General features: G+C 35.4%; 4 protein-coding genes across 6 annotated transcripts; 2 read left to right on the top strand and 2 right to left on the bottom strand.

Moving 5' to 3' along the window:
• The first annotated feature begins 230 nt into the window (after positions 1 to 230).
• On the top strand, positions 231 to 5,679 carry LOC121752421 (autophagy-related protein 18b-like). 2 transcript variants are annotated; one of them, XR_006040308.1, is made up of 12 exons: positions 231 to 391; positions 468 to 541; positions 1,105 to 1,178; positions 1,326 to 1,435; positions 1,529 to 1,620; positions 2,139 to 2,251; positions 3,620 to 3,739; positions 4,294 to 4,439; positions 4,729 to 4,836; positions 4,932 to 5,005; positions 5,172 to 5,237; positions 5,400 to 5,474. XR_006040308.1 is itself a non-coding variant. In XM_042147490.1 (11 exons), the coding sequence occupies exons 1-11, from the start codon at positions 333 to 335 to the stop codon at positions 5,515 to 5,517; spliced, it is 1,080 nt and encodes a 359-aa protein (XP_042003424.1). In that variant the 5' UTR covers positions 231 to 332; the 3' UTR covers positions 5,518 to 5,679. The 2 variants fall into 2 exon arrangements, 1 of the variants encoding a protein (XP_042003424.1); XM_042147490.1 differs by lacking the exon at positions 4,932 to 5,005 and having other exon boundaries at positions 5,400 to 5,679.
• Positions 5,680 to 5,701: 22 nt separating this feature from the next.
• LOC121752422 (transmembrane protein 208-like) lies at positions 5,702 to 7,619 on the bottom strand. Its single transcript, XM_042147492.1, has 5 exons — positions 7,450 to 7,619; positions 7,164 to 7,357; positions 6,775 to 6,859; positions 6,034 to 6,099; positions 5,702 to 5,960 (listed from the first exon to the last, which is right to left on the bottom strand). Exons 1-5 carry the CDS (start codon positions 7,531 to 7,533, stop codon positions 5,868 to 5,870), a joined length of 522 nt encoding a protein of 173 aa, XP_042003426.1. The 5' UTR covers positions 7,534 to 7,619; the 3' UTR covers positions 5,702 to 5,867.
• Positions 7,620 to 8,649: 1,030 nt separating this feature from the next.
• Positions 8,650 to 13,775, top strand: LOC121751634 (AFG1-like ATPase). 2 transcript variants are annotated; one of them, XM_042146432.1, is made up of 15 exons: positions 8,650 to 8,935; positions 9,357 to 9,660; positions 9,760 to 9,839; positions 10,271 to 10,371; positions 10,511 to 10,633; positions 10,754 to 10,823; positions 11,492 to 11,578; positions 11,691 to 11,756; positions 11,867 to 11,959; positions 12,090 to 12,146; positions 12,260 to 12,388; positions 12,489 to 12,579; positions 12,762 to 12,850; positions 12,951 to 13,144; positions 13,352 to 13,775. In XM_042146432.1, exons 2-15 carry the CDS (start codon positions 9,435 to 9,437, stop codon positions 13,413 to 13,415), a joined length of 1,470 nt encoding a protein of 489 aa, XP_042002366.1. In that variant the 5' UTR covers positions 8,650 to 8,935; positions 9,357 to 9,434; the 3' UTR covers positions 13,416 to 13,775. The 2 variants fall into 2 exon arrangements, with proteins under 2 accessions (XP_042002366.1, XP_042002364.1); XM_042146430.1 differs by having other exon boundaries at positions 8,650 to 9,660.
• A 165-nt stretch (positions 13,776 to 13,940) lies between these two features.
• On the bottom strand, positions 13,941 to 17,631 carry LOC121751635 (tetratricopeptide repeat protein 1-like). Its single transcript, XM_042146433.1, has 5 exons — positions 17,290 to 17,631; positions 16,739 to 16,918; positions 15,763 to 15,889; positions 15,355 to 15,468; positions 13,941 to 14,209 (listed from the first exon to the last, which is right to left on the bottom strand). The coding sequence occupies exons 1-5, from the start codon at positions 17,572 to 17,574 to the stop codon at positions 14,094 to 14,096; spliced, it is 822 nt and encodes a 273-aa protein (XP_042002367.1). The 5' UTR covers positions 17,575 to 17,631; the 3' UTR covers positions 13,941 to 14,093.
• Positions 17,632 to 17,772: the final 141 nt, after the last annotated feature.

Here is a 17,772-nt window from a genome sequence, read left to right as displayed (position 1 = left end):
GATCAAATTCTGGGCCATATTGTTCTTATGCTTGATTATTTTGACTCGTTCTGCGTTACTTGGTTTAAATGTCTGATGAATTTATCAGGGTTAATTAATTATCACAATTAAATAGTGGAGTAATAAATAACCTTAATTGATGGATAAACCTTAGTAACAATATCATGATTAATAAAATAATTAAAACAGTAAAATGATTAAAATATGCTGTTTTTTAACCAATGTGGAGTATATAAAGACTCGAGAGAGACGAGCATGGATCGAAGTGGACTGAAGTTGAAGGAAGGATTTACAAACGACTTTGCTTCAAACAGCTCGGAATTCAGCCGCAAATGGCGAACCAATCATCTGCTCATCCGATTCTCTGTGCTTCCTTCAACCAAGACAATAGGTTTCGTTTCTTACAAATTAATGATCATTCATCAATTTCAGATATCTTAATCCAAACGATGCTTTCTTCCCCTCAGCTACTTTGCAATTGGAACCAAAGACGGCTTCAAAATCTTCGACTGTGATACCGGAAGGCTCCTCTATGAACGAGGTAACGTTTCGGCCTTTCAAGATTTTGCTCCAAATTCAGTTTCGCTCCTTTTCCTTTTCTTTAGGGTGTGGAATTGAATAAATTTCTTTAGATTTCTTTATGTATTTCTGAATATGAGCATCGGAAAAAAAGTGTGCGGAAATTGGATAGGTAATTGATGGTTATTTGAGTTGAAAAAGATGTTTAGACTGTAGTTGACAGCATAGGGATAGGGATGCTGGCATGACCTGACCACTTCATTTCATTCGTTATGCATCTTTTGCCAAAGTTATCGATGATGATGATGATATCATTATTGAATTGGGCTTAAGTGGTATGGTATGATGACTACGAAAATTGTGTGCCAGCTTAAGTGATTTAGTTCTTGATTAATCTTGGAATACAAGGAGATTGGCTATGCACCCAGGCTACGAGTAACTTTAACAATTCACGTGGCATGCCTGGTAATATGCAGTTTGACTTCAATTGAATGAAAGATTACCATGAATGTAAAAATCTTAATGTTCATATCTGTATTTTGAACTAATGAAGATCTTCTAATGGAATTCAATTTCTTCTGCTAGCTATTGGTGCATTCGTCATTGTTGAAATGCTATACAGGACGAATCTTCTTGCCATAGTTGGGGCTGGTGAACAGGTTCCTTCAGCTTACTTACACTACTTCTATGAAAAGTCATTGTTCTTTTATCACAATAGCCATTATTCCATTCTTCCATCATATCATTAATTTTCCTTCCTATTAGTACTTATTTATAACCTCTTGTTTTTCACCTGCCTGCACTAGCCTTCTTTGTCACCAAGGAGATTATGTTTGTTCAATATCGTTAATGGAACTTCACTCAGAGAACTCAACTTCTTGACTTCTATTCTTGCTGTTCGTATAGATAGGAAAAGGTATTATTCCATATTTGATTCTTTTATGGTTCCCCATGTGAATTTCTGTCCAATTAATTTTATGAGTTATAATTTCATTGACTGTTCGTACAGATTGATAGTTTTGTTTAAAGAGCAAGCCTACATCTATGATGTTAACAGCTTGGAAAAAAAGCAGATTATTGATACAGTGCCTAATGTACAAGGTGATTTTGAAATACTCTATTTTATCTTACTTCAAAACATAAGTTGTTTACATCTGACCTGCTTAGCTTCTGCATCTAAGTGATTTCTAACTCAAGGAACTTTAATGGTACATCTAAATGTATCCTTTCAACACTCTGATGGGTCATGGCTGTTACCTTCGAATTTACTCCACACCCCTATTTCTTCTTTACTAATCTAACATTGTTTGCTACAGCTTCCCTTCTATAACTGAACCTTACTATTTTAGAGAGGAAGGGGAAGAGGCAACTAAGGTTGAAAAATGCTGTTCCAAGAAAGGTCTTACTAAATTGGGATTAGTTATCGCTAATAACATCACCGAGTCAAATTAGAATGACATATAATTGAATCCAGTACCTATTCGGTGCCATGATTTTGTTTTTTGCTTGGTTGTGAATATAGATGAGCTTTACCATTGCATAAATAATGGAAGTTTGATGTTTAAATCTTTTGATGTCACATCTTTCGATGACTCGCTCAGCTGTCCTTTTTTGTTCAGGACTTTGTGCATTTTCTGCTTGCGTGGATAATCCCTACTTAGCTCTTCCCGCTAGTACAACAAAAGGGTCTTTACTAGTCTACAATGTAGTGGATCTGCAGTCACACTGTGAGGTTGTGATTTGAATTCTGATTTTTCAGCTGATTTTTGACTGGATCAAATGTAGTTAGATAAATCATGTATATTTGCGTCAACTTTATCATATCTCCCCATCATCTTCAAGCAACACATGTTTTAATGAAATTCAAGTGCTTCATGACATTTATAATTGTTTCATACTTCATTCCATGTCCTTGTAATAATCCTAGCTTTCTACATGTTTTGGAGGTTTTAGAGGGTTTCCATGCATATCTCTGTCTCTGTGTAGGGATTTCCCAGTATTGTTCTAAGGCATTCAAGATTTCAATCCCTATTGAATCTGATCTAGTGTCTGAAAGTCCATCTTAATATTCTCATCACCCGAGCCTCGTTCTTTCCATGGTCTTATTTATTCTCCAAACACTCTAATCCATAACGCATCATCAATCTCATAACTGTGTTTAAAATTGGTTCTTCGTTGATCAAGTACCTATATGTATATATATATATATAGAGATATATATATAGGGTTTTGATCTATACAAAACTAGATTTAATACAGAAACGCAGAACAATATCATACGCAGGGCACTTTTAGGTCATAGTTAGTTAGTTTTTAGGTCATGCTAACAAAGCATGACCTAAAATGATCTTAGCATGACATTAAACTCAAATATTATAATATGACCTAAAATTGCTTAATTATGACCTTCCGTGTTTTTGGTTAATTATTGACCATTAGATCATCTAATCCTAGGGCCAAGATTTGGGCTGCATTTCTGGATTTAAATGCATTTTTATTTTGATCATTTCCCTATATATATATATATATATATATATATAGAGAGAGAGAGAGAGAGGTGTGATCAAATACAAACTCTCTAAAATACAAACTATACAAACTATGTCACCGGAGTGTACAAATTCTGTCACCGGGGGTCGATGTCAACAGAATGTACAAATTCTGTCACCGGGGGGATGTACGGAGTGTACAAATTCTGTCGACGGGGGTGTCTAAATTCTGATTTTTCGATGTCAAAATGTTGACATTAGAAAAATCTCTTATATTAACCGTTGATTAATTGTATTAAGTGAGTATGATTAAAGTTTGTATAGTTTGTATTTTAGAGAGTTTGTATTTTATCACACCCCTATATATATATATATATATATATATATATATATATATATTGACATCACTTCTGGAGGAATGTAAATAATTCATTTGCTGGTATAGAAGATAACTTGGACGCATTGGCTCTGCTTCATGTCCTGTTTGCTACTTTTGATGTTTTCTTGTGAGAAGAGTTTTACTTGTTATGCCTTCCTAGTTGATTTGGTGACAAGGAATTTCTTGTCTCCACTCCACTTTTTTTCTAATCTAACTAGAGGGTAAATTGCAGATAGACGCCCATCGCTCGCCCCTAATTGCCATGGCTTTTTCTTCAAATGGGACGTACATAGCTACAGCATCTGAACACGGAACTATAATCAGAGTTCATCTAATCTCTGATGCAACTAAGGTGAATCAGCAAATATTTAGCCATGCTATGTTCAAGCATATTTGCTTTTAATTTCTTTGAAATTGATGATGCGTTATGGGTTAGTGTGTTAATAGAATTTTCATAATCACGTAAAGGGTTAATTGGTCATCAATAAAGGAGTGCTATATTACTAAGTCCTTACTTTTGTATCAGTGCTTAGAACCACTTACTTGTATCAGTGATTAGAACCACGTCCTTTATGCTTATCTTTATCATGCCGATCTAGTTTTAATAATGACAATTGCAATGAAATCTGGACATATACTTAATCTGGATATCCAGCATACATAATACTCCCTCCGTCCCTTTGTTGCTGAGCCATATTCCTTTTCGAGCCGTCTCACTGTAGCTGAGTCATTTCCTTTTTGGGTAAAAATTAGAGATTTTAACTACTACATATTAGAGTATTAATTAATGTTCCCCTTATAAAATTTTGTATTTTGTTGGAATATTTGAACTTTAACGACAGCTTCTGCAATTTGCTGAGTTGTCTACTTCTTATATTGGGAGCTCAGCTGTCTTATGTTTGTCAGTCATACAGTTTCCGTAGGGGTACTTATTCGTCGACGATCTTTTCTCTATCATTTGGGCCTTCAGCTGATCTTCCAGATATTCTTCTTGCTACAAGCTCTTCAGGTTCTGTTCACATTTTCTCCCTGGGCTTTGATCTTAATGAAAGGTAAAGGCTTATATCTGTACTTCTCCTGATTTTCTTAATGCTTTATCGTCCATTTGACTAGGCAGTTTATTTTGGCTGTCTAATTGACATCGAAATGAGAATTGTTGTCTTTTAGATTGTTAATTGTCAAAAATCGATGTAGATTTTTTTCTGTTCCTTTTGAAGAAATGACCAAATTGATCTTACTCGTTTGTCCTTCCTGAGGGACTCTTTACTGTAGCTACATTTGCATGCTTGGAAACTGATTCTCGTGTATGAGTGTGATTATTGTGTTGGTATTCAAGAGCAGAAAGTCAAACAGCCTTCTTGGGTCAATAATTCCTGGTTCTGTTAGCGATGCACTGCATCCTGCTCATCATCTTGTATTCCATCATGCTTTCTCAGCTGGAGTCAGAAGGTTAGTTAACTCAATCAAGATATATTATGTATTCCTTTGATTGTCACTTACTTAAAGAAGTAGTCTTTTACATTCTTGTATGGTTTGTGTGTTAGGCAACATCACAAAAAGCATTTTAAAGCCCTATAGTCTTGCTGCAGTGTTTCATGTCTGATCAAATCATTGATGGGTACTACACTCTTATTTGGCATTTAGAAATTCCGGAATAACTTTGGTACCTTCTTTAGGGAAATGTGCTTGGTGCAATCAGTAGTCAATGATGAAATACCAACCTCCTTAAGATTATCCACTTCTTCGAGGCCTCAACTAATCTCTTTCTCCACTTTTATTTTCAGTAATGCTGTAGTTCAGAAGATAGAGAAAGCCAGTGGTTCATCAAATCCCGAACCTGTTGTGTTGAGGTAAGTTACACCTGATTCAGACTGCCTTGGTATCTATAAAATACAGACTAATTTTCATGCTATTTCTTGCATAGGTTCGTTCTCAAATCACCGTGCATCACCTGAACATTGTTTTTTTACCAAATTCGAATCTCTAATGGAGTTTCATGTCTAATATTGTAGAGCCACCATATCAATGATTAGCTTCAGTGGATACTATCAAGAATATAGTTTGAGAATTAACAACAAAAACGAAGCTACATGGACCTTGGAGCGCAGGTTCAAAGCTATCGCGGAATAACTGTAGAGATTCAGCTGAGTGCAGATTTAATTCAAATGTACAGAATCTTCTTAACCATGATTGAAAGCCGTTATTACGTTTCTGTTATAAGATTTGGTTGCTGCCCTGTTTTACCACTGCTGAACTTAAATTCGAATTTCTGGCTTATTTTATTTCCATTCAGTTCATGTGTTGGCAGGAGTTATTTATATTTGGAAAAAATCATGAGAGAAAAACTTGTTCATATCCATTGTAACACCATTTCTCAGATATTGATACAACATAAACCCGACATGGGAATATATTAGGCACCATTGTTAGTGCATTTTTAACGTCCGACTCCTCAAAACTTCAGTGTGAAGAAATCCGCATCATCGGGTCCTGGTCTTGACAAACTTGCCTCTTGAAGCCCTCTTCTCCATTTTCTCTCTCTTCTTTTTTGTCTTCTCGTCTTCCTCACCTCCCTGCACCGAATCAAAATGGTGTGAGATTTATCCACCACGGTGAAGTAAGAAAGTGGAATGTATAATGAAGTACCTCTGAACCCTGTGACATAAAACCTCTCGCAAGGCCAAATAGTTTATACGCAGCAAATCCTGGAATCTGGACATAGATAGATAATCCAATAAAGCAATCAAAATTCATTGAATCAACTACTCTACAGCAGTAAGAATGTGCACAATGGCTAAAAGAAGGTTGCTTCAAGTATCATGCAAACAATTCATGGCAAGGCTCATCGGTCAGTGATGTTATTGAGCAAACTTACATGATACTTTATGGAAGCACGCAAGGAAGGGGCTTGTTGCCATCAATAAATAAACAAATAGTAATGTGTTATCGTTGAAAACATAACACAGACAAGTAAATCTAAGAGCGAACAATGCCATTGCTCTTACTTAGGTGATTATTCAAAAGAACAGACCTCTGCCACACTTTGTTACTTCTGGAGACTGCTAATATGCTCTCAACCACTCCAAGGTTCAACTGGTTTCATTTCAGTGAAAGTTTCAAAATTGTCTTATGATATCCAGACAGCAGGTTTCTGAAAAGGGTACTCGTAATCCTTTTGTTGGAGAAGGGGATCATCAATTGAATAAGTATCAATTAGACTAATTTCTTAGAATGGTTATCGATCAAGATGAAGAATGATGGACCGACGATGAAATGTTCTATAAGCAAATCAAACAACATAACCACGCAACAAATTGAACATTCTTCTGTCTCTCTCTCAGCAATTAAATGGTCTATTATCGATGAGGAGGGGATAGAAAGCCTTACCACCAAGTATATGTACCAGAACTTTCCCGAGATGATGGAACTAAGTTGGACGAAACAAGTAATGTAGATCACATCATGCAAATATCTGCAGAGTTGTAAAACAGGAGGAAATACATGTTCAAATCATCTCAATCAGGTAATCAAATTATCATATTTGCAAAAAGCACCCCAGCAATAAAAAACAATCTTGCATTTTTTACAAGGATCTACGACGATGCAAATTATAGTATAATTTCCAACTAAAGCACTAGCATTCACAATTCTGAAACAGGAAAGGAACAGCGATATGATAGATGAATAATTTTCATTAGTCAATAAGGATTTAGTAAAATTCGAGACTAATCATAAACCCCCAAAATGACTCCCAATAACGAAAACGATCGACGCACCCGCAAATTCCGCCGGTGCTCATATCGAAGCCGCCGTCAAGGAGCTCGCCGTCTTCAGTGTAGCTAGGTTTAGCCATAGCATCCAGCTGCTGGTAGGGGATCACGTAGGCCAGCGAAGTCAAAACCAAGCCTAACCAATGCTTCCACGTGAAACTCGAGTAGAAAACTCCCATCCTCAGCACTACATAGATCGCCTGCATCAGAAATTCCATCGAATTCACTTCGATCAGAACAAGAAAAAAATGGAAAAAATGAAATAGATGTACGTTTGATAGAGATGTTGTACATTGGAAGCGATGATGAGACGGAGTAGAGTTTTCATATGTCGAGCGTTTTCTTCTTTGCGCTTCTTCGCTCCTTGATTCGCCATAGCTTCGAAACGCTGTCGTTGCGGTGCAGACTCTGAATTCCGTTTCTGAATTCGGAGAAGAAATGAGGAAATTTTGCTCTTTTCGCAAGATTTTTCAATTTTACAGCTTGCCGGAGTATTGGACTTATGTTGATTAATTTTCGGCCCATTAATGCTCTTTTCGGCCCATTTATTTTGGATAATACAGATATTATTAATCGGGAAAACGTATTTATTCTGTAGTTTATACGGAAATTAAAGTTAATCATGTTTACGGATCTCAATTTTATAATCAATTTATAATACGGGACAACATTTTAATAAGTAACTTATTAATTATTATAGTCTATTTTGATTATTGATAAATACTAATTATATTGTATAATTTTTACAACATTCTAATCAAATTTAGTAAATAAAATAGTTAAATATAAGAAATATCGGTACCTATTAAAATAAATTTAATAAACTAATTAATGTACTACGTTAGCATATGCACATCATATAAATATTATAATAATGTTATCCATTAAATACCAATATATTAAAGCTAAAAACAGATTAAATATAACTAACCATCAATAAAACTAATACTACCAAAATTTAATCTAAAAAACAAAGGAAGCTAAGGCAACATTTAAAATTTGAATTTTCTTAATTTTGAATGCATGTAAAGGGAATAAAATATTAAAAGTGTGTAAAAATATTTCATAATATCCAATTTATAAGTCTTACTACAACCTTATCTATCACTTTTTACGAGGCAGTATTAATTAAACTTGGTTCTGACTCTGCTGGATCTATTTTAAACTTGGTTCAATTTATATTGTTTAGAATATTTTTTAATTTAACATAGGAGTATTACATAAACGCGGACCATATAATTAATAATTATTGAATGTTTAATACTAATAATTATCTATCAAATATAATTGTATTTTATACTTCTAATATTATCTTCTGTATAAAAAATAATCTTAGTGGAGTTTTATAGTATATACTAAAATTTTTTTAAATGAGTTATAGAAAGAAAAAAAAGTAGAAATATTATAAATGGAAAATGTGATCTAAAAAAACTTACTACCTAATATAAATAGGTACAGATGAATTTCGATGGATAAACACACAAGTATTTGTATGAATGAATGAACATAATAAATGTTGGGGCGAACAGGCGGCGATATAGGAAACATGGAATCTAGTCCGCGTCAGCATGAACTTGAAGCAATTCAATAACACAAGATCCGCACGCCAATTCAATCTCCATTAATACTGGAGATTGAAATAATAGGATTTCTCAATCCCAGATTGTTTTTTTTCCATTTCTGAATACCCGATTTAAAGTCTTTTCTTTTCTTATTTATTCAATTCATTCATACATTCTTGACATTGGGACTGAATAATTTGTGCTGCGGCAGACCAGGTTTGAATTTGTTTTTTTTCCTTGCTTGATCTTTCTCTTGCATGCAGGAAATTCGGATTTTGTTTCTTGAGCTTGATGATGAAGATGTCTTTGCTCATTTTATATACATATTCCTTCCACTGCTGAGTTGGTTAATTAGAATTTACTAATATTTTGAGAGAATAAGTTTGTTGAAAAGGTTGAATTTTTGTGACAACTCAAAATAGCGGAGAGGGCAATATCCTTGCCATTTTTATTCAATCCATGTTTTCTCTTAAATTTGGTTTTGTGGTGGTCAACCAGTGCCAACTTTGTGTTAAATTAAAGATGGATTCTGATTAATTGAACAATTTACAATATTTTTGGAGTTGCTGTGTTCATCTAAAGTGGGAATAAGTCCCTATTCCTGTAAAATTTCCATTGATTTGAATATTGGATGCAGTTTTTATTTGCAGCACTTGGCATAATCACGGGGTTATGATAGAATCGTCTGAATCTTAAAAGAGAGATCTGTAGCAAAATGAGGACTCTTATTCGGGCCGCGAGGATATCTAGGCCAGCTTTCAGGGCTAGAGGAAACATCATATATGAGGACTCGTCTAGAAGAAGAGATGTTTGGTTCAGAATGGATCACCGCTCTATATATAGCATGTCCCGTAGTATAGATGAATTATGTCAAAGTAGATATAAACTCATGGTCCATAGAGCTACTTTATCGACTGATGTAGCTACATTGACTAACGGAGGTTGTATATTGTTTTGAAGTATCCTGCCATTGAATGTTGGAATAATGTATGAGCAAGCAAAGAATTCACATTGGTTTTATTTGTCTAATTCATTGGCAGAACTAAATGGAGGAGGGCCTCTGCTAGAATACAAGCGTAGGATAGCCGCTGGTGAACTTTTGGATGGAGATGCCTGCCAGGTTTATAGTTTAGAATTAATAATAAATCCATTTCTGTCACTTTTCTTTTCTTTCAGGTTGGCGTAATGTGTTGGAGTGAAATTCAATTTTTTTAATTAGATTGAAATTCTTATGTGTTTATAATTGTATTCACTTGCGACTTTGTGGCTTGCCTGAATGGATGGATTGCTTACTGGAAGTGCAAATTACTGGTTTGCTAAATAGAGTCTGCTGTGCCCTTAATTTACAGGAAATAGAAAAAGAGAACTCACTCACTTAATATTACTGCTTAAATTGCTGGAAGAATGTGGGTTTATTCGTCAAGGAGATGCAGTTAACTTGATCTAATTGCTCATTTAATATGTCATGCTAAAATCTTTCTAAATGTTACGAAATTGCTCATTTTATATGTCATGATCTCCACAGAGAATGTTTGTATCATGACTTTGCAGCTAAATACCCTGGCGGAGCTTCAAAGACTGTACAATGAGCTTGTTGAAAAAGCAGAAGCTTGCCTATTGGATCGTTATGCTACTTCTGAGAAAGCTGGGAGGTAAATTCTCTGATTCCTGTTTCTATGTATCACTGATAGTCTTAGTTTGGTAGTATCCATAGTTGCATAATTGGGTGTCATTATTTTCTTACTTTGAAATTATTATAGATTTCTAACAATCAGTTTTGTACATATACAGGAGTAGGTGGCTGTGGTCACGTTTTACACCCCAGTCTTCAGAAGCACCCGTGAGAGGACTTTATCTATATGGAGGAGTGGGAACTGGAAAGACTATGCTGATGGACTTATTTTTTAATCAGCTGTAAGGATCAATATTTAAAGTGCTTTGCTTATCTTCAAATTAGCCTGTGTTTGGTTGTAGTCATGTAATCATCTAATTCGAGTTCTCTCCTGCTTTGTGTGAACCTTCTAAACGTTCCAGTCCTTCCAACTGGAGGAAGAAGAGGATCCATTTCCATGACTTCATGCTAAACGTTCACAGCCGCCTACAAGTATTGTTCTTTCTTATTGTCCTTGTATAAAGTTGTCTGGTTGGTTTACTAAAGTTTCATTGTGTTTTTAACATCAAGCTACTACAGAAATTATTATGCTGCTATACCAATTTGTTTTTCAGCATCTTCTGTTTTTAGATGTGATATTTCTGATCTATGTTTTTCATTTGTGTTTCAATTTATTTCCTTATAAATATCAACTTACCTTCACAGATATGCTTAGTAAATCTGAAACATCTATTAAGGGAGAATATATGTTATCTAGTGCCTATAAAAGTATGTTATGTACTTCTTCTGAAAATAGGAAAAGTTAATTTTGGAGAAAATATCTGGTATCATGTGTCATCCATGAAGAAAAGCCTGTTTATTGCTTCTGGGGCCTCTTCCTTCATTACTTAGCATGTGCTGGAGTTCTTGTTCATTTCTTTCCGATAAGAATGCTACAGTTGGCATTTCTTTGTAGTCGTATAGTGGGATTATCTCAGGACTTAAACGCATCAGACATTTGTGATGACAAAGCAAGGTCAACATTATATCTTTTTTTGAGAAAATAACAAGTGTTAATTAATTTTTGTCATGGAGTCACAGAGAGAAGGTTCAAACATATGATATGCATGGATTTATCCGATCTGACTAGAACTTAAGATCATGGTGAAATTTAACTGCAGAAGCACAAGGGAGTGTCAAATCCTTTAGAAGTTGTTGCTGGAGAGATATCTGATGAAGCAATCTTGCTATGCCTTGATGAATTCATGGTATGTTGAACTGCTGAAGTAATTTATTGTTCTGCCTATATCATATTTAGTTATTTACCATGTTCTTCTCAATCTTCCAGCAGATTATTAATATTTTTTGTTTCTTGCTTAGGTGAATGATGTTGCTGATGCTTTAATTCTCAATCGTTTATTTGGACATTTATTTAGCAATGGAGTTGTGAGGATCCTACTTTCTGATTCTACTTTTGATATTTGCATAGACTTATAAACCAGGCTCAGTGGCCTTATAATTACTTTTTGGTGATTTGTGTTGTAATTCACACATAGGTTCTCGTTGCTACTTCAAACCGAGCTCCGGATAACCTCTACGAAGGGGGGCTGCAGAGGGATCTGTTTCTTCCATTCATTGCTACTTTAAAGGTACATTTTCAATCTGATGTCATGGTTCAATGGACAAGTATGAATCTCTCTTATAACGGCATCTTAAACTGTTGTTATATGTTGCTACGTGTTGAACCTCTTAATGACTTAGAATCTAACTCTGATGTAGGAAAGGTGTGTAGCTCATCAAATCGGTTCCTCCATTGACTACCGGAGAATATCATTGGTAAAGCTTGTCTCTGAACACTTCTAGGGCAGTATTCACTTCAATGTATTTATCTTCTTTGTGTCTTTTGTTCTATTTCTCTGTGCATATTATTGGTTTGCCCTGAATTATAGGCAGAGGAAGGTTTCTACTTCGTCGGTAAGCATTTGTCAGGCCTTCTCAAGAAAAAGTTTCATCAATTAATTGATGAACAGACAGCTTCTCCACAAGAGGTGGAAGTTGTCATGGGGAGAAAATTACAGGTATAAAACTAATCCAAAGATTTAAGAATTGTTGCAGCAGAGCTCTAGGTTTAGAATAAATTTATGCCTTTTGCCTTCATCAATTCCCATTCTTCATTAGGTGCCACTGGGTGCCAACGGCTGTGCTCTCTTCCCTTTTGAGGAATTATGCGACAGGCCTCTTGGGGCCGCAGACTATTTTGGGCTGTTTAGTAAGTATCACCTTCATTCTTCGCCTACCGAAACACAAGTCAGCTCCATTCTAATTTTCTTGAGTTCTCTATTTGGAAATAATTGTGTTTTTCCTCTAGGATAATTTTTATTTTTGATGTATTTACTTGCACAGTTTAGAGAAATACTCGAGATACTTAGTAATTCATTTCCTTCTTACCAGATAAATTCCATACACTTGCACTCGATGGCGTGCCAATTTTCGGGCTCTCCAATAGGACTGCAGCGTATCGGTTTGTCACTTTAGTTGATGTTAGCCCTTCAGACTTCTTTTGTTTCAGATTTAATTTATCCATGAGAAATATTGTTTGCACGAAATGTGATATCTTGTGGTTAATGTTTGCTGGTACAGGTTATGTATGAGAAGAGAGCTAGACTATTATGCACTGCTGAGGGGACTCCATTTCAACTTTTCGAACGGATTGTAACAATAGCTGATGCTCAACAATTGGCACCGAGGACCTCTTCAAGATCGAGGAAATCCGATGACTCTGACATTTGTGTGGACAACGAGTTAGGTTTTGCTAAAGATCGCACCATTAGTAGGTGAGTTGCTATTTTCCTGCATCAGCAGAATGCTTTTGTTTTTACTTCCCCACACTAAGTTTGTCTTAGTAGAGGATGTCACGCATGACATTTGACAATGCTCGATTTGGGAAAGGTTGTTTCCTTAAAGAATCTAAATTTTAGAGTGAGAAGCAAATTTTTTGTAGTATGGTGCAATTGAAAATGAGAATATGGTGCTTGATTTAGGTTAACAGAGATGAATAGCAGAGGGTACTTGGAGCAACATGCGGAAGCCTTGATAGATGGATAGATCTACGAGGAGCTTATTTTACTCGAATTGAGATATCGGCTCGGCCATCATGCCATCTTTTGAACTAATCTGCTAACCTTTCAAATTAGCCCAAAACAAGCAAGAATAAAGTTGACTGAGTATGCAGACATGGTGAAGTTGAAACAAGATTTCCTGTGGCTTTGCCTTTTCTTAGGATTACTGGCTGTAATCTAACTGAAGTGGTTTATGGAATAGGTAGTTGTCAGTTGCCTTGTTCAGACATATTGAGGCTGCAAATGTTTGGTTTTATAAAAACTTTAATGTGTTCACCAAGATTGTCGGCAAAATATTGTTGATGCTTTATTTTGTTCTTGATATGCAAATAGGAACAATTGTTCATTTGTTTGATCAAATTGTGGTAATCATGACCTATTGTTTGCTCTTGCTTTTGATAAATATGTTCTTATTTTAGAATCAAGAACACACATATACACACAAATTGGTGTATGGGATTAAACTTTTAGGAAACAAGCAAGAATAAAGTCAGTGGGAGAACGAGGAACATTATGTAACAAAACATAACTTACTGCAAAAGTTTTACAATAAATGACCACAAATACTCCCAACTAAGCAGTGTCTTAATTTTAACAGCTCTTATTCCACAACAGTCACCCCATAACCACAAATGCATTCAGCATAAATGTTGGAAAGCACAGCCTAGTTTTGAAATGAGACAGAATATGATCCAGTATTTGGATCCTTCACGGCTTTAAAGTTGTCCACGCTCATCCCAAAACGACCCAGAATGGAATTCCCCATTTCTTTCAGCTTTCCTGCACTCACAAAATCAGCAAATTTCATTGTCTTACAACAATCTTATAATAGAAGCAAACATCTCAAGTCTTTCAAACAAAAAGTAGAATTATGAACTTCCACTGCACATTAGAAGCGCAGCCATTGCAATGTCATGCATAACAGTGAGGCAGAAGGCGAACATAAATCATGCTCAGTTCAAAATGCAACTTGTGAGCCTAATACAAGGAACCTTCTCAACATAAGACAACATCACAACAAGTTAACATGTCAATGCATCTTTCCTTTTATACCAAAATTTTGATTAGGTTGAGATGTATAAATCACCTCTACTTCAAAAACTACAATTTCTATTAATTTTCTCACAGAAAAATAAATATTCCGTACTACAAAATTATTCCTTCGAGCCAACTCATGTTACCCATATTCCACTTAACTTTATTCCACCCACTTTACTTAACATTTCTTAAAACCTGTGCCGGCAAGAAATGGGCTCATAATGGCAGACGGAGGGGGTACAATATCAGGAAATGGCATCGGGGAATAACAATGTACATAATGGTGAATGTAATATGAAGCCTTTAGAAATTAAAGCTAGAAGGGTGTGATATTGTCCACAAGTACACTTGAAACTCTAATCTTAAAGCCAGAAGCTATTGCATACAGTCTCTCAAGAAAAATACTACAACAGTTACAAATGCCCTAGTTTGGTAAATAAGCAATCCCATAAACATGGACATCAGGCCTACAAGTTGGAGAGGACTACTAAGTAGGCAATTAAAGGATCTAGTCTTAGATCTATGCTCCTACTGAGAAAAGAAATACATGCATAGAGTCATAGACAATGAGAGAAAAACTGCATTCTTTCAATACTCGGTTACCCGAGCTGATAATACACTAAATACACATGCTGGTAGATAAACCCAACATATCAATATATATTCTTGCATTTCAGATATTAACAGAAACGTAGCTCAGTTAACAGTCATTTCATTTCCTAGATATGTCATCATGTGCTTTCATACTAGCAGTACTTCAAGAACCAGATGAAAATGTACAACTTCGAGTAAAATAACTCAATGGCAACTATATAGAAGCAACCTCCGAGGCCACTACAGAAAATTGGAAATTAAAACCACAAGCTTAAAAATAGATTTGCACTCACCAATCATCTCTTCCTTCATCTTTTCCCGCTTTTCATCTGCCAATGGCTTTAAACGTATGATAGCTCTCCTAGCTTGATCATTTGATGGATCCAGTTCTATGACTTTAGTCATGTCTGAAAAAAAGTAAATATATTACTTCAGGTGACCACACAATTAAAATTCAACCATACGGGAGAATAACCCTGCAATGTAATTAAACAAGACACAATTGACTTATTCAAATAAGTAAATCCACATTTAACCACTGGCCTATTGCTCATGATATCATCACGAAGTCTGAGTACATTATACATGAAAAACAATGACTGGGAGAGGGAACACCGAGAATTCTAGGGGCACAGCAGAAACTAATAATTGAAGGAAAAATTGATAATTAAAGATTATGTTTCACAGTGCACTCAAATTACCAGCAATTGATTCTTCATACTGTTCAAGCTTTTCTCGTGCCTCAGCTCTTCTTAAAAGAGCTTTCATGTAGGTGGGGTTCAGCTCCAATGCCTTTGTGCACTCTTTAACACTCTCCTCATATTTTTGCTGATCACAAGTAGTAGAAAAATTAACTAAATGATGTGATACATGATCAGAATCGGTTGAAATGAACTGAAAACAAATGCCTTTGTACACTCTTTAATACTCTCCTCATATTTTTGCTGATCACAAGTAGTAGAAAAATTAACTAAATGATGTGATACATGATCAGAATCGGTTGAAATGAACTGAAAACAAATGCCTTTGTACACTCTTTAACACTCTCCTCATATTTTTGCTGATCACAAGTAGTAGAAAAATTAACTAAATGATGTGATACAGGATCAGAATTGGTTGAAATGAACTGAAAACAAATGCAGTACTTCATTGCATCAGTTTAAACCAGTGCATTCCACAGACTAGTTGCAAAATGTGCAAATGAATTTCTTTATTTACTTAAGATCAAGCATTTGGAGATGCTGAGAAACATATAACTGGAATTAGCATTGTTCAATACAGAGCTCAAAACATTCTTATAAATGGTAGATATAATAGTATTTTTGCTTCACTACATGGCTAAACAGGACTTAGAAGAGCATAAGAATTGTTATTCTATATATAACTACTACATCTTACACAAATAGATGCTTTTCGCAAAGTTAAGAGTGCAATAGGAAAGGAATCAAGATGCTGGTCAAAAGGCAAAAAAGTATCTGCCTAGACTATGCCAGAAAAAATAAAGCTATAAGGTTTTAGGTTTCATTCAGATTTCACAAACGTTACTTTATAATCATATAACATACTAGTAAGATGCACATCTTCATGGACCAAAGCTCAATAAGAAAAAACAACAAAAACATAACTATGCACTAAAATTATGCATCCATCTCTTAATATCACTTTAGAGGAACATACCAATTTGAAGAAACAAGTAGCGCTGTTTGCATGACATATCGAACGTAGTTCACTGGATGAATCACCAACTGGCGCAATTTGTATGGCACACCCATACTTGGACAGCGCATCTTCATATAGTCCATCTTTAAACAACAAATTCCCCTCGAGTTTTACATCATTAGCTCGGGCTAAAGCTTTCTACTCATCATAAACAGCATAAAACAAAAGGTAAGAAAGCATTACCACTCCAGAGCGCAGTTCATAATTTTTTATGTTGTCAAACTACAAAATTGAAACCTAACATAGATCTCAAACAAAATCCCTATAAAACTAACACCATTTTAAACTATTATCAACATTAACTACGGTTAATAGTATAACAGATCCTAATTACAGATTGGCGTAAGTTCAACCACTAACTATACCAATTAAAAATCCTTACCCTAATATTCAGAAACTAACACTAAAGTTTTAAAAATTGTGAGAAATTTCAGTCGTCCAGAAGCTACAATGAAAAAATGCATAGCCTCTTCTAAATCAAGCATCATAATAAGAAGCAAAATCATTACCTCAGCGTCGTCCTTATCGACTGTAACAGTCTGCTCACGCTGTTGTTCTACCTTGACTTGGCCGTCTGCGTTACCGTTTGCCTCACTACCGAAGCTCTTTCCATTTTCAGCAGTATCCCCGTTACTGCAAGAATGAGCATCCTGTCCCGGAACGGCGTCGTTCAGCTCGGTATCACTGGCAGTCTCATAGCCGTCCGTACTGTATCCCGAGGGCGCGGCTGCGGGAGCACGAGGCTGCGATTTGCAATCTTCTTCACCGGAGGAATCTTGCTCGATCACCGCCATTTCTTTCTTCCGCTTCTGGAAATTTAGACGGGCGTTTATACTTTTCTTGGTGGTCTAGAAAATTCTATTACTTCATCGATTAGAATAATTAAACTGTGATGCAATGTCTAGACCATGTGAACAGGCCCTATTAAACTTGATCCAATCATAATTGGGCCCAAATAAATAGACTGTGAATAATAATTTTTTTATAATTTT

Source organism: Salvia splendens, chromosome 10, assembly GCF_004379255.2.
Source record: "Salvia splendens isolate huo1 chromosome 10, SspV2, whole genome shotgun sequence".
NCBI classification, from domain to species: domain Eukaryota; kingdom Viridiplantae; phylum Streptophyta; class Magnoliopsida; order Lamiales; family Lamiaceae; genus Salvia; species Salvia splendens.
The sequence above is the reverse complement of the archived record's forward strand: the minus strand, read 5'-3'. Positions and strand labels throughout refer to the sequence as shown.

Bases quoted from the DNA above. Each gene is read 5' to 3' on its own strand.
- LOC121752421 (XM_042147490.1), top strand. From the start codon at position 333: ATGGCGAACCAATCATCTGCTCATCCGATTCTCTGTGCTTCCTTCAAC. The intron at 542-1,104 runs GTAACGTTTCGG...TTCTTCTGCTAG, and splicing joins AAGGCTCCTCTATGAACGAG to CTATTGGTGCATTCGTCATT. The intron at 4,837-5,171 runs GTTAGTTAACTC...TTTTATTTTCAG, and splicing joins TTCTCAGCTGGAGTCAGAAG to TAATGCTGTAGTTCAGAAGA.
- LOC121752422 (XM_042147492.1), bottom strand. From the start codon at position 7,533: ATGGCGAATCAAGGAGCGAAGAAGCGCAAAGAAGAAAACGCTCGACAT. The intron at 6,860-7,163 runs GTGCGTCGATCG...ACAACTCTGCAG, and splicing joins AGCACCGGCGGAATTTGCGG to ATATTTGCATGATGTGATCT. The intron at 5,961-6,033 runs GTACTTCATTAT...GATTCGGTGCAG, and splicing joins TTATGTCACAGGGTTCAGAG to GGAGGTGAGGAAGACGAGAA.
- LOC121751634 (XM_042146432.1), top strand. From the start codon at position 9,435: ATGAGGACTCTTATTCGGGCCGCGAGGATATCTAGGCCAGCTTTCAGG. The intron at 9,840-10,270 runs GTTTATAGTTTA...ATGACTTTGCAG, and splicing joins TGGATGGAGATGCCTGCCAG to CTAAATACCCTGGCGGAGCT. The intron at 12,851-12,950 runs GTTAGCCCTTCA...TTGCTGGTACAG, and splicing joins GGTTTGTCACTTTAGTTGAT to GTTATGTATGAGAAGAGAGC.
- LOC121751635 (XM_042146433.1), bottom strand. From the start codon at position 17,574: ATGGCGGTGATCGAGCAAGATTCCTCCGGTGAAGAAGATTGCAAATCG. The intron at 15,890-16,738 runs GTATGTTCCTCT...ACTTGTGATCAG, and splicing joins CTACTTGTTTCTTCAAATTG to CAAAAATATGAGGAGAGTGT. The intron at 14,210-15,354 runs GTGAGTGCAAAT...TTGTGAGTGCAG, and splicing joins GATGAAGGAAGAGATGATTG to GAAAGCTGAAAGAAATGGGG.